This window comes from Austrofundulus limnaeus, unplaced genomic scaffold, assembly GCF_001266775.1.
Source record: "Austrofundulus limnaeus strain Quisiro unplaced genomic scaffold, Austrofundulus_limnaeus-1.0 Scaffold131, whole genome shotgun sequence".
Taxonomy (NCBI): Eukaryota; Metazoa; Chordata; class Actinopteri; order Cyprinodontiformes; family Rivulidae; genus Austrofundulus; species Austrofundulus limnaeus.
Window position 1 is genome coordinate 1,160,889 of NW_013952533.1, and position 12,154 is coordinate 1,173,042.

The 12,154-nt window shown below is 40.8% G+C and overlaps 2 protein-coding genes across 4 annotated transcripts in view; both read left to right on the forward strand.

Moving 5' to 3' along the window:
- kif13ba (kinesin family member 13Ba) overlaps positions 1-3,029 on the forward strand; it is a 36,404-nt gene extending 33,375 nt beyond the window's left edge. For all 3 annotated transcript variants that reach the window (XM_014015570.1, XM_014015571.1, XM_014015569.1), the window contains exons 38-39: positions 565-1,126; positions 1,232-3,029. In XM_014015570.1, coding sequence (XP_013871024.1) covers positions 565-1,126; positions 1,232-1,437 — 768 coding nt within the window. In that variant the 3' untranslated portion in view covers positions 1,438-3,029. The remainder of the gene's footprint in view (positions 1-564; positions 1,127-1,231) is intronic.
- A 6,444-nt stretch (positions 3,030-9,473) lies between these two features.
- On the forward strand, positions 9,474-10,739 carry LOC106522515 (dynein intermediate chain 2, axonemal-like; the record flags this gene model as incomplete). The annotated part of the gene is given in 4 exon segments (XM_014015544.1): positions 9,474-10,124; positions 10,198-10,334; positions 10,391-10,525; positions 10,617-10,739. Coding segments are annotated over 4 exon segments (714 nt in total), but the record flags the coding sequence as incomplete, so codon positions are not given.
- Positions 10,740-12,154: the final 1,415 nt, after the last annotated feature.

Below are 12,154 nucleotides of genomic sequence, written 5' to 3' on the forward strand. Positions count from 1 at the left end.
CTTCAGGGTGGATATAGCTCGCTAATAGCCTCGCACCGATGACCTATCCAAGTCATCATTTACCCAGAATGCTTTGCGTGTAAATAAATTGGCTCAGTCTGTGTTAAAATATATTTTTAAAATTATAAAAACTAAACATCCTACAGTATTTTTACAGTTTTTATTTTACAGTTAAAATAAATGTTTATCAAATAAAGTCTAATGTTACAACTAATCATGCATCCTTTAAATGTTACAGGTGATTACATTTAGGAGTAGATGTGTTTTGTCTTAAATGTGAGTAACACTACAGAGATCCCACCAGTAAAAATAAATGTTCATCTAGTTTAGATAGTTTTAGCTCAGACAGCTTTAAAATTGCTGACTGAGCAGTTAATCAGCTTTTTCGTTTATTTAGTTTTTTTAGGACATGCTATATAATCTTATGTTGTTGTTGGCTCATATTGGGCTTTTAAATTTTGTAAATAAAATAAGTTTTTATTGTTTATTCTATATATTTTTGCTCTGTTTCTGCATGCCGTTGCCTGTCCCTCTGTTCCTGCGGCCACCGTTGGCTTCCTGCAGGCTGCTGCTCCGCGGCCGCCGGCCAAAGACAGACGGACAGAGTTACCAGACGCCCCTCCTCTTCCTGTGCATGACCCGCATGACACCACCCCCCTCAGCCCCCTCAGCCAGTCGTCCAGCGGCTATTTCTCCAATAGCGTGTCCACCGTTACCCTGTCTGACGTTCTCCAGCCCTCCTCATCGTCTTCCTCCCTCCTGGGTGCAGAGACCTCGTCGCCCACAAACCCTCAGCAGCAGGGCGCTGACGGGAACCATGTTGTGACCTCTCCTCCTCAGCGCGACGCCAGGTTAGCTCCCCACAACTCGGCCAATCACAGCACCTCAGCCGAGCCGCCGTCCTCCGACCAGAAGCCGGTCGACTCRGGAGGAGGCGACGGCTTCGAGAGGCTGGAGATCCTCGTGGACGAGGACGAGCGCGGCTGCGACGACGTGCTTCCTGATTGGCTGGCAGATGGGGCGTCTGTCACAGTAGGAAGTAATAAAACAGGAGCGGTGCGCTACGTGGGGACGACACAGTTCGCTGATGGAGTTTGGGTGGGGGTGGAGCTGGACACTCCTGTAGGTAAGAGTCCAGTTTTAAAGGGAGACGTCACTAAAATGAAACACTTTGTGAAGCGTCCTCAGCAGTGATCCCACCGACTGAAGCTGAAATACTTTCTGCCTGCAGGTAAGAACGACGGCTCCGTCGGAGGTCACCGATATTTCCACTGCAAACCTGGTTACGGGGTGCTGGTTCGACCGGACCGGGTATCTCGGCGCGATCGGACCAGTCGACGAACAGCAGACTTGCCTCCGCCCGCCCACGTTCCCATCCTGCGAGGAGAACCCGCCACCGGACGGCGGGGGGAGAACAGAAAGTCGTGGAGTAGCTGAGACAGGAGAACTCAAAACTGGACGGGAGAGAAGACCTCCCTGCAGTCCTCCTCCTCCTCCTCCTCCTCCTCCTCTCCTCACAGCTCTAACAGACTCACGCTGCGCTGACCTACTGCCTCACAACCTGCAGTCTAACAGGAAACTGAACCGATGAAGAGAAAACCACAGAAATGTTTCTGAAAGTTCTCCACGTCTGGCAGAAGACTAAACCACGTTAGAAGATGTTTCCTACAGGAAACAGGAAGGTGGACGCTCAGAGTGAACGATGGGAAAATGAGGAAACCACTCTGAGCTGATATGCAGGAATGCAAACTGGTCGCTTTGTTAAAGCTAAACTCAGTTTGTCGTTCAGGCACCTCAGACTAAACATTTTTTAAAACACTATAAAGACTTTCAGCTGTAGAACCTTATCTAAAAAAACAGAATATATTTGTAGCATTTCTTTAACATTTTATTTTCCTCCCTCGGTGTTTCACTGTGCTAAATRTTTAACATTTGTAAATAAGAAACTAGAAACTGATGGATTTAAAACGGTTTGCCATGAGAGGTGTTTGTATCCCTGCATATCTCTACCTGGACGCTCAGAGACTTCCACTGCCAGCCTCCTGAACTCTGCAGGCTACGTTTGCAGACTTTGAGTCCTCTCTACTTCCTGGACTTTATTCTTTTCTTTCCTTTTCTTTTTACACACCGACTCTCCCAGAACGTGCCTTTGTCATGGTCTGGTCTGGTTTGTGTTGAAGTTTTCTTTAAAGAGAACGCCTTGTGCTAAGTGTGAGGTGATCTCAGGGACTGCAGAGGGGGGGAGAAGAAAGCATGACGTGTGTGTGTTTATAAATGTACAGTTTTGCTTTGTGTGCACAAGTTCATTTCAAATCATGGTGGTCATGCAAGAGGAATACTGGAAGAGTCGCCCAAACTAAGAGGCTTTTAAAGTTTGTTTGTTTTTAATTATGCACTGGAGATGTTGGAGTAACAGTCGGTGTATGTGAGCAGAGTGTGAACGGTGGTCACGGTGCAGTGGGGACCGGGAGCTGGACGTGAGCGACTCGACGGCGTTCGGAGCGCAGCAGGCGTGTCGATCAGGAGGGGAAGGCTAGAGTACGTGTCGAGGAAGAGCTTAGCGAGTTTCTGCTCGAGAAGAGAGTTAATTTTGTTTTCTATGCATTTGATGTTTTTAAAGCAAACCTCGTTTTTAATGTATATTTTTAAAATGCCGAGGAAACGGAGWGCATTATGGGAGAGTGGAGGCAGGATCACGTATTCCTGACACCTGCTGAGGAAAACCCGATGCAGTAAAGATTTAGAATTGGTTTTAAACTGAGTCGAACATTCCTGTTTGTTCCCACTCGTGGATATTTACCGGTGGACGTTTTCTCGTTTACTGGATGTGAGGTGGAAGTATTGCACGTGTTTAGAGGAAGAGCTGCTTCATGAAACATGGATTGGGAACATCTGAGCCGCAGCACTGCTGAGGTCAGGAGCTTGAACTCACAGAGTGAAAAGTTTGGTTTGAGATAAATATTTAATCTCTGCTCTGAATCCTTCAGTTGTTCTCGGTGCATCCAGCTGTGCTCGTGTCCTGTTGAGGACAGATCAGATAAGTGAGGCAGGCTTTGATTTCTGTTGCTGTTCCGAGTCGTTGTTAAATTATTTGGAGTGCTGCATGTAAACTGTCAGTACGTCCAAACTGTAAGGAAACCAGATGAGTCTTTTATTCCTTTTATCACGTCGTCTTGATTCAAGACGTGTACATTGTGTATTTATGTTGAAAGGTTTTAAATGCACACCTTTACTGCATGGAAACCCATAAAGGCTTTTTTATTTGAAACAAATATTGCACAAGTGATTTCCTGAACATTGCTGCTACTTGCGTGGTTAATGTAAACAGACAGGTTGATCAACCCGAGGCGCCCAGTTGGGGATCTCCAGAGTTGGTTTTGAGTCTCAGGAGGCGTAAAGGTGGAGCTGTCGGTTCAGTGGCCAACACATTTAGAGACTAATATTGAGGCACTTTGTCATGTGAGGGTTGGAAATGAAGAAGAGGTTTGAAGAATAAGGAAATGGTTTCAGCGTGGAAGGTGGGCTTAGGGTGAAATGTAATGAGACTACGGTTCATCATAGTTTAGTTTCATGTGTGTTGTTACTTAGACTGAAAACCCTCTGGTTGGTTGGTTGTTGTCTGGTTTGTTTCTGATTTACGTAGCCCTCGAGGGGACGTGGGGATTTTTTTTTCTTTTACGTTCCCTCGCAATACTTTTGCATTACCTCGCAAAATTGTTTTGCGTTCCCACGCAAGTTTGTTTTGTATATCAACTGAATTAAATCAGACTTTTATTTTGAAATATTCGGTTACCAAAACAGGACGTGTCGCCACAAGTTTGACATTGATGTTGTGCGGCTGCACTGTGTTAAAATATCGGCGTGTGACATACGTTGAATTAAAGCAGTAGGCTAACTCGCTAATGGTGAACATGTGAATGTGTTAATAAACGGCAGGCACAACAGTGATAAACTACTTTAGCAAGGGAACGCAAAAGGTATTGCGAGGCAACACAATACTATTACGTGAGAACGCAAAAGAAAACAAATCCCCCCGTCCCCTCGCAGGCTCCGTACTGATTGGATGGAGAGAGTTTTAAAGTTTGGAGGGTTTTTTAATCCGTAATGTGGTTCAAAATAAGTGGTAATGAAGGACGCAGTAGGTTTGTGTGAACCTGCCTGGCTAGTGTGTGTGTGTGTGTGTGAGTGTGAGAGAGAGAACACTGAGTGGACCTGACGCTGGATCAGGAGGGAAATGATCACCAGCAGCCGCTCCACCTGCTTCCTCTGTGACTGCTGGACTTTCCCTTCCTGATCTTTTAGGGGGGAGGGGGGGAGATCACTTCAGACTTGTTGTTTCTTTACGTTGTGCCTCAAACTGTGTGACCACGTATCTTCCACGCACACACCGTCTTCATATCAACTCATTTGCACAGAGAGGATCAGAGTGTTGGTGTGTGTGCAACACTTGAACGAAGGAGACATCTTTTTGGGAGGTTTTTTTGTTTGTTTGTTTGTTTGTTTTTCTGATATTTAATGTTCTCAAACCACCAGTTGTGTTTTTTTTTTTACGTTTTTTTGTTGTTGTTGTTTTAAGAATGACACAAGCTGGTTATGTTGGGCCGAGTTGTTTCTTAGAAAAGCAGAGCGAAGCTCAGCTTTAGCGCTCAAAAACAAGGATATAAACGTGTCTGTAGTTCCAGCAAACACCCGTCTTTATAAATCCCTTCAGTTTGCAGTATCTGATCATCTGTCTCACACACAGCAACTAAAGTCATTTTATTAGAACAGGTTTGAGTTGAGAGCTGGTGCACATCCAGCATTGTTTATTTATAGACCTGTGTCAGCCGTCAGACATTTTTAGCTCCATGTTTGTTTTGGATTGGATCCAAGTTAACTCAGAGTGCATCAGTCTTCATTCTTTTTACTCTTTTATAAGTGCTTTTTTTAAACTTTGTTGTGTTTCCTGCAGCTCAGTCCTGCTCACAGGTCTGCAGAAACCCCTCCTGCCTTAAAGTGGTTTTCAACCTGGACCCAGACTGGTTTCATCTAAACGTGACATTCATCACAGTAAACTAAGTGTTAAGAGGGTTGTTTACAGAAAAAAAAAAATAACACACTCAGAAGCCCACTTCGGTTAACCGTTTTAAAGAASGGGAGGCGTATCACTGCCCAAATATCGCCCCCTGGTGGGCACTAAAAACCTCAAACCACGCAGGGATTTTTACTTCCAACCAGAAAAATCCTTGAAAACTATTTTATTTATCACCCGCTTCTGCCCAGCAGCTTCTAAAACTCTTAGTTTGTGACTCAGACTGAACTTCCCACCTTGGAAGTGAGTTTTCACCCTCTATCTACCTCGTCTGCAACGCTCTGCTTCCCTCCCGTCAGACGGCTTTCTGTGTTCTCAAACTCTCAAAATAAACCAGACGTCAACAAAAAGAAAGCAATATGAGGCCGTCGGCTGACGGTCTGGTAATTTCAATAGCAGAAACTCAGACGCAGCTCCTCCACCCTTACCTTTGATGGGAGCTTCTAGAAACAGTTTGGTGCTTTAGTCGGGGAGTTTAATCCTGCTGTTACCCCCTGGATGAAACATATATTCCTGTAACATCTCACACATGTAGCTGAGGATAAACTTTAACACTCACGTCTGTTTCCTGTGGCCTCGGCCTGGTCAGCAGTATTATCTCACCGTAACCCTCATCAGTCGCTGCTTCATCTCTACATTAGGCTGTCACCAGAGTGCTGGTTCTGTGTGTGTGTCTGTGTGTGTGTGTGAGAGAGAGAGAGACCATATTATGACTTATGAAAAAAGAAAAATCTGAGCACAACTTTGGGTTTTGATTAATTTAATTATTGTGATTTTTATGCTGCAATCCAAAGAAATAAACATGTAATATAATACGTTTATTTTCCATTATTTTTGTGAAATAGTCTGAACCGTAATCAGATGAGGAAAAATAAAAGTTGGGAAGTTTTTTTTGTGCCAAACTGTTGTAATCTTTTGTAAATATAAATGTTTTATGTGTTCACTTTAAATACAATTTTTTTTTGGAACTAAACCGCACGATGTTGAATCCGCTCTGAGTTTTCAGCTTTATCGTTGAATTTAAAATTGAGGAGGAAACAAAAAGTTGGCCATCTGTAACGTTTCAACACTAGACATTTTTTTGAAATGAACGTCCTAACACATTAAGTGAATTGATAACTCTAAATTGCTCCACTCAGACTAGCCATTAGCTCATCATTCTTGTAACGCTTGTAAAACCTGGTCATTCAAAAGCCATCTTTAACAGGTAAGATGTTGACCATAACTTTTATGCAGAATGCTAATTAATAATTGATTCAATGTTTTAAGAAAAAACGAGAGATTAACAGTCAAATCAATAAAAAATAACCGTAACTTTCAGACTCAAAACTTAAAGCGAAGAAGCAAAAACGATAACGGTAAACATGGAGATTGCTGTATTAGAGGTTTACAAAGCTTATCTGTAGCACTAAAGTGTGCATTATAAACACAGTGACACACTGCTGGAGTCTGAACAGCTTTTATTCCCTTTTACTCTGAATATCAATAAAAACACACCTTTAAAAAATAACAAATCAAAAGTTTATCAAACAGATGAAAAAGTAACAAAAGGCATATGTAGAGTTTCTACATACTGATTACACAACAGTCTACTTGTCCAAAAAAGGCACTAAATCTTGAAATAGAAAAAAAAAAATACAGAAGTGATACAACAACATACATCCAGTTGAGGTTTAGCATTTTTGTTTTACAGATTTATTGAAAAGCTTATTGCCACAGTGACGGGGCCACTGCTGAGAACACTGAGGAAAGAGCYGTTTGTTTTAAAGCAGCACTTCCAGTTTCTGGCAAAATAAAAGACAATAAGGCGGAAAATTTCAAAATAAAAACCATTATGGCAACTACATAAATGAAAAAAAGCATTTGTTTTAGACTGCATATTACAACACTTATCAGTCTGTCAGTTCAGATTAACAATCCCGTCCATGACCTCATCAACGTGCGCCAGATTATTGTCTGAGTGACAGAAGACAGTCGGTACCAGGAGGTGAGCAGAAATCCTCTGAACAAAACAAAAACCAGGACTTTTTAAACTCCACACCAGTAATCTGAGCCTCTTTTCTCCATTATTGGGCTTTTATTTAATCTCTTTCTTAATTCTGGCCGAGGCAGTGGTTATGAGGATCCAAAATGGAGACACAAACAGAACCTGGATCACCTGGACTGAAAGCTCAGAACAACAATTATTTAGCTGATTTCAAATACTGGTGATCAAACTGTTTTGTTTTTTTTACCTCACTGCTTTGTGTGCTGTCGCTGCATACATTTGTTTACAGCTCTGACAGCAACTTCACTTCCTGTTTTTAAAGACATGAACCATCTGGTTTTTAAATGGAGACAAACATGTTTGTTACCTCAGAACTACAAATCACAATAAAATGAGAGACAGTGAAGGCAGCAAATCCTGAAATAATCTCACAACAGCACATCATTTTAAATGAACCTGCAGATTCATCTCACAAAGGCTTCTGCTTAGCAGATTAAAAACAAACAAAACGAACACAAACAAAACAAGTTTTTGGTGTAAATAAATAAAATGAATGACAGAAAGCTACAAACTGCTGCAGTCAGATGCTTGCAGACATTTGTTACAAGTTATTTTTTTTATCATTATATTATGCATCTGAATCATTTTTCCAGAGTGGGATGATTATAAGACATGCAGATATATATAGTAACTAAGTACTTTGTTACAGTGATTAAAGTCTTTTTTTTTTTTTTTTGGAGTAGTAATTTTGCTCAGGGACATTTAAGCAATTAATGAGGATGTGTGGATATATTTATTTGTTGTCAAAGACATCTAGTACATCTGGTGTTCTGAAGGTTAGAGCCAGTCCCTGGCTGGGCCTTTTAAAGTTTAACAAATAAAATGTAAAACTACAACAAATAGAGCAATATTAAACTATAATATAATCAACATATCGAAAGGGCACCCTTTTATTTCAAAAGGAAAAGGAAAAATGACATCTGAATAACACAAGTAATGGGAATTAATGTTTTAGGTTATGTCCAAAACTTGGGTTAAAWTAAGTGTGTCCTGTGACTTTTGACTCACCGTGTACGTTCACATAATTCAGAAAATGACCGTATTAAAAACAGGTGCAAACTGGTTCTGTTTTCAGCCAGTTCTTAACTTTAAAACGAAACATTTTCAAATCTGCTGTCAGTTTTAGCTCATTGAACTTGTTGATCCAGATTCGGCCTGACTGAACAAACGTGGCGGTTGTGCAGTACAATATTTTACAGATTTATTAAAGTTGTGCTGTCGTCCTCTGGTGCCGATTTATGGACAGATTTTAAATTCAAACTGGTGCACCAGGTTCTTGTTTTTAAAACTCACTGAAATTATATGTTGTACAACCAATCCACCCAGGAAAAATGAACAGTTCAAATCAAGCATAAATAATAATAATAATAATTATCTGACATTCATGTTCACAGCATGTATGTAAACATCTGACTGCCACTGACTGATGAAAGCGAAAACAGGACCGCTCTGCTGGAGACACTTAACACAGAAAAAAAGATTTGGCTCTGATATTTAGGCCCACAACATTAAAACCCTGGGTTTTTAACCCACTTAAAAACAAAAAAGTTTTATTTTTTACATTTATGGCTGACGCAGATGTTGGAGAAACTTTCCTTTATAATCCAACATAATCTTCATTAGCTCTCATCTGAGTAGAAGTTTCCCTTTTTTTAAACGTGTTTGAAAAACACAGCCTCCTCACAGTTTGTCATTAGCTGTTTCCTCAACGACCTGAAGACTGACTCACATTGAAGCAGCAGTGGAGGAACAAGCTCAGGGGTTGGGGGGAGTAGTAGCTTATGTTTGTGGGGGGTGAGTGAGGTAATCTGTGTCCAGCTTGAAATAGCTTGGTATGATGAATGGCTGTGAATGAAGCCACTCCAGTGTTTCCTGTGACAGAACATCACGAGTTCAGACTTAAATTATTACCATGAACGATCCGCTGACAGCTGGGCAGCCATTATAGAAGTCCTTCTGTAGCCACCAGACAAACACATAAGGCACTTAAACACAAATCTAAATGGGGATAAAGCTGAAAAGAACAAAAAAAAAGTAGGACTTCTGCAAGTTCCTACTTTAATGAGTTTAAATCTGTTGTAAAAATTTTTAAAAGTTGTACAATAATTAGAACATCCATGAAYCATTGAAACACTGTTTATATTCAGCTGCTGCAGCTCCTCACATCTGTTTGTTCCTTCCCTCTCTAGCTGCTCACATTTATCTCAACATGGATGTGTAATGCAAAGAAAAAACCCATAATGTTATGAAATAATTAAGCCTATATTTTTTAATTATTTTAATTATTATATTTAATCATTGTATTTTATATTACATTATTATATTTCATTTTATATTACATTATTATATTTCATGGTAAAGTGGATAGTTAGAGTGGGGACATGTACCATAGACTAAATTTTTCAGTGTTCTTAGTTTTTATTAATGTTTTTAATTATATATCTTCAATTTTCAATTAGGTCAATGTATAAGACATTATAATTGATAATAAAATCATTTTACAGTTATTTTATGTGCACATTCATCCATCCTGGGGACGGAAATGGCACCGATTTGGTGGAACTGCTCTAAGATTTTTTTTAAATAATAATAAAATGTCCATTACCAGCGCAGAGATTCATGATGTCTCTGTTAGTGTAATGTTTTGATGGTATCATTTGGTTTAGGTCATACTAGGGGACAGCACCATGCAAAGCAACACCATAGACACCTCCCAACAGTACTTTGAGGAAGAGGAGGAGGTGGAAGAAATTCAAGAGCCACCGTATGCCAAGACCATCACTGTTTTCAGGTAGGGCGACACCCATCACATCAGCAGACRGACTCACTGTGACTATTGGCTGCGTTTGTGTGTTTCCTGCGGAGATCCTAAGAAGCAGAAACGGACCATCACCGGCCTTTCGTGGCATCCTGATGGAGGCAGGAAGCTGGCTGCAGCCTACTCCTGGCATGAGTTCAAGGAATTCCCCGAAACCTTGAGCCCGCACTCGTACATCTGGGATGTCGGTGGGTCCCACAGGAAGTAGGACCAAATCTACCCTCGATCCCAGATTTTACATTATTTCATTGTTTTTTTCAGAGAACCCAAACCACCCGGAGACAACTCTGAAACCAGCATCTCATCTCGTCTGCCCGGACTATAACCCCAAAGACTCCCACACTCTTGTTGGCGGCAGCTACAATGGGCAGATCAGTGGGTTCAGCTCCACACTTGATTAGGTACGGGTGAGGCTCTGGTGGGCTCACATGCAGGTGTGTTTGTTACAGCTTAGTGGGACACTAGGAAAGGCAGYCAGCCTGTGGAGTATTCTTCTCTGAAGCACAGTCACAGAGGTCCGGTCCGCAAGATCATCTGGTTGCAGTCCAGGACCGGGGCCAATGCGTTCTCTGCCTCCACTGACGGGCAGGTAGATAAACTTACGATGAGCAGACGACATGCTGATTCTAGGCCTTTCTTTGAATAATGAGCTTTAAAAAATAAATTAATACAATTCTCAGGTTTTGTGGTGGGACGTCCGTAATCTGAGCGAGCCCAGGGATCGTCTGGTTGTGTATCCRAGCAAGAAGTGGAATCTAGGCCAAGCTTTAGGTGCCAGCTCTCTGGAATTTGAGGCCACTCTGGTGAGCGAATAAAATGCTCCCGAGTTTGTCGTCTGTGTTTCTGTTTTCTGTCTTCCTGGTATAAATGTATAAATTTAGCTGATGTTTTACAATGCCTGTGACATGCATAACCACGAAATACATAAAGTCAAAGAAAATATTTATATTTAAGAAACTTGACATAATACAAATGATTTGAACCGTTATGACACATAAATGGCATAATTTCTTTTGAATTTGGCTCAGCTAAAGTGAAACAGGAAGTGACATCAAAGGGGAACTCTTTGAGAAAGAAAGCTCTGGTTTTTGTTTATTGAAACAATATTATTTGAACTCTGACTCTCTCATCTCTCTATGAAAGTAATTAAAATAATCTAAAGAACATTGGTGGGATGTAACTAAGTTTCTAGATGTACTTAAGTACATTTTTCATGAATCTGTACTTTACTTAAGTAGATTTCATCATGGGTACTTTTGACTTTTACTCCACTACATTACATTAAGTGTCTGTACTTTCTACTCCACTACATTTCTGTAATGCTTTGAATTACAAAGTACATTCATGTCATGTCAATTTAATTTTTATTTTATTTTATTTTATTTTTTGTTAGAAAGTAATCAGTGGCGAGAGGGGGAATTGCTGAAATTGGTCCATTGAACAAAGCAGGAAAATACCATTGCACCCTCCTTCATAAAATAGCAGAGCATCAGCATGCCCACAATGGTTTCCACCACGGAGGAAATGTGCCATTCATGGCCTTATTTAACTGGTTCAAAAAAATGACTTGTTGAGATTTGATAGAGGAGGTTGGTGGTGAATTTACATCTTCTGCAGCTGTTGTCACAACATGTGATGATGCACTGAATCACAAGTCCAAGTGTGAACAGTGTCACAGAGTGTAAACACAAAACTATGCATTATCTGCAGCATTGTTCACTAAAATGGCACCAGTGATGTATTAAAATATGCATACAGTAGGCACACTTCATGATATTGTAGACCATTATACATTAAGCAAGTACTTTTACTTTTAATACTTTAAGTATTTTTAAAAGCAAGTACTTACTTACTTTTACTCAAGCAAAATGTTAATGTGGTACTTTTACTTTTACTTGAGTACATTCTTGCAGTTGACTGTTGCAGGTAAGGGCCTCTCCCTCTGGACCGAGGAGGGGGACTTTTTCCTTCGAGCCCCTTGTGGGATCTCAACAGGGTCAGGTTAACAGACCCCTACCTAGGAAGTTACATGGACAATTTGTGTTCAGTTTTATGTGTGTTATGTTAATTGTTTGTTCCCTGTCGGTTCTCGCGGGGAGGGGGGAATGCACCAGGTACTGTACCTGTGTGAGATGTGGGGGAGAATCACATAGATGCAGAACCGATCTTTAAAAATAGCATCATTTAATATAAATGGAGTACTCAATCCAGTTAAGAG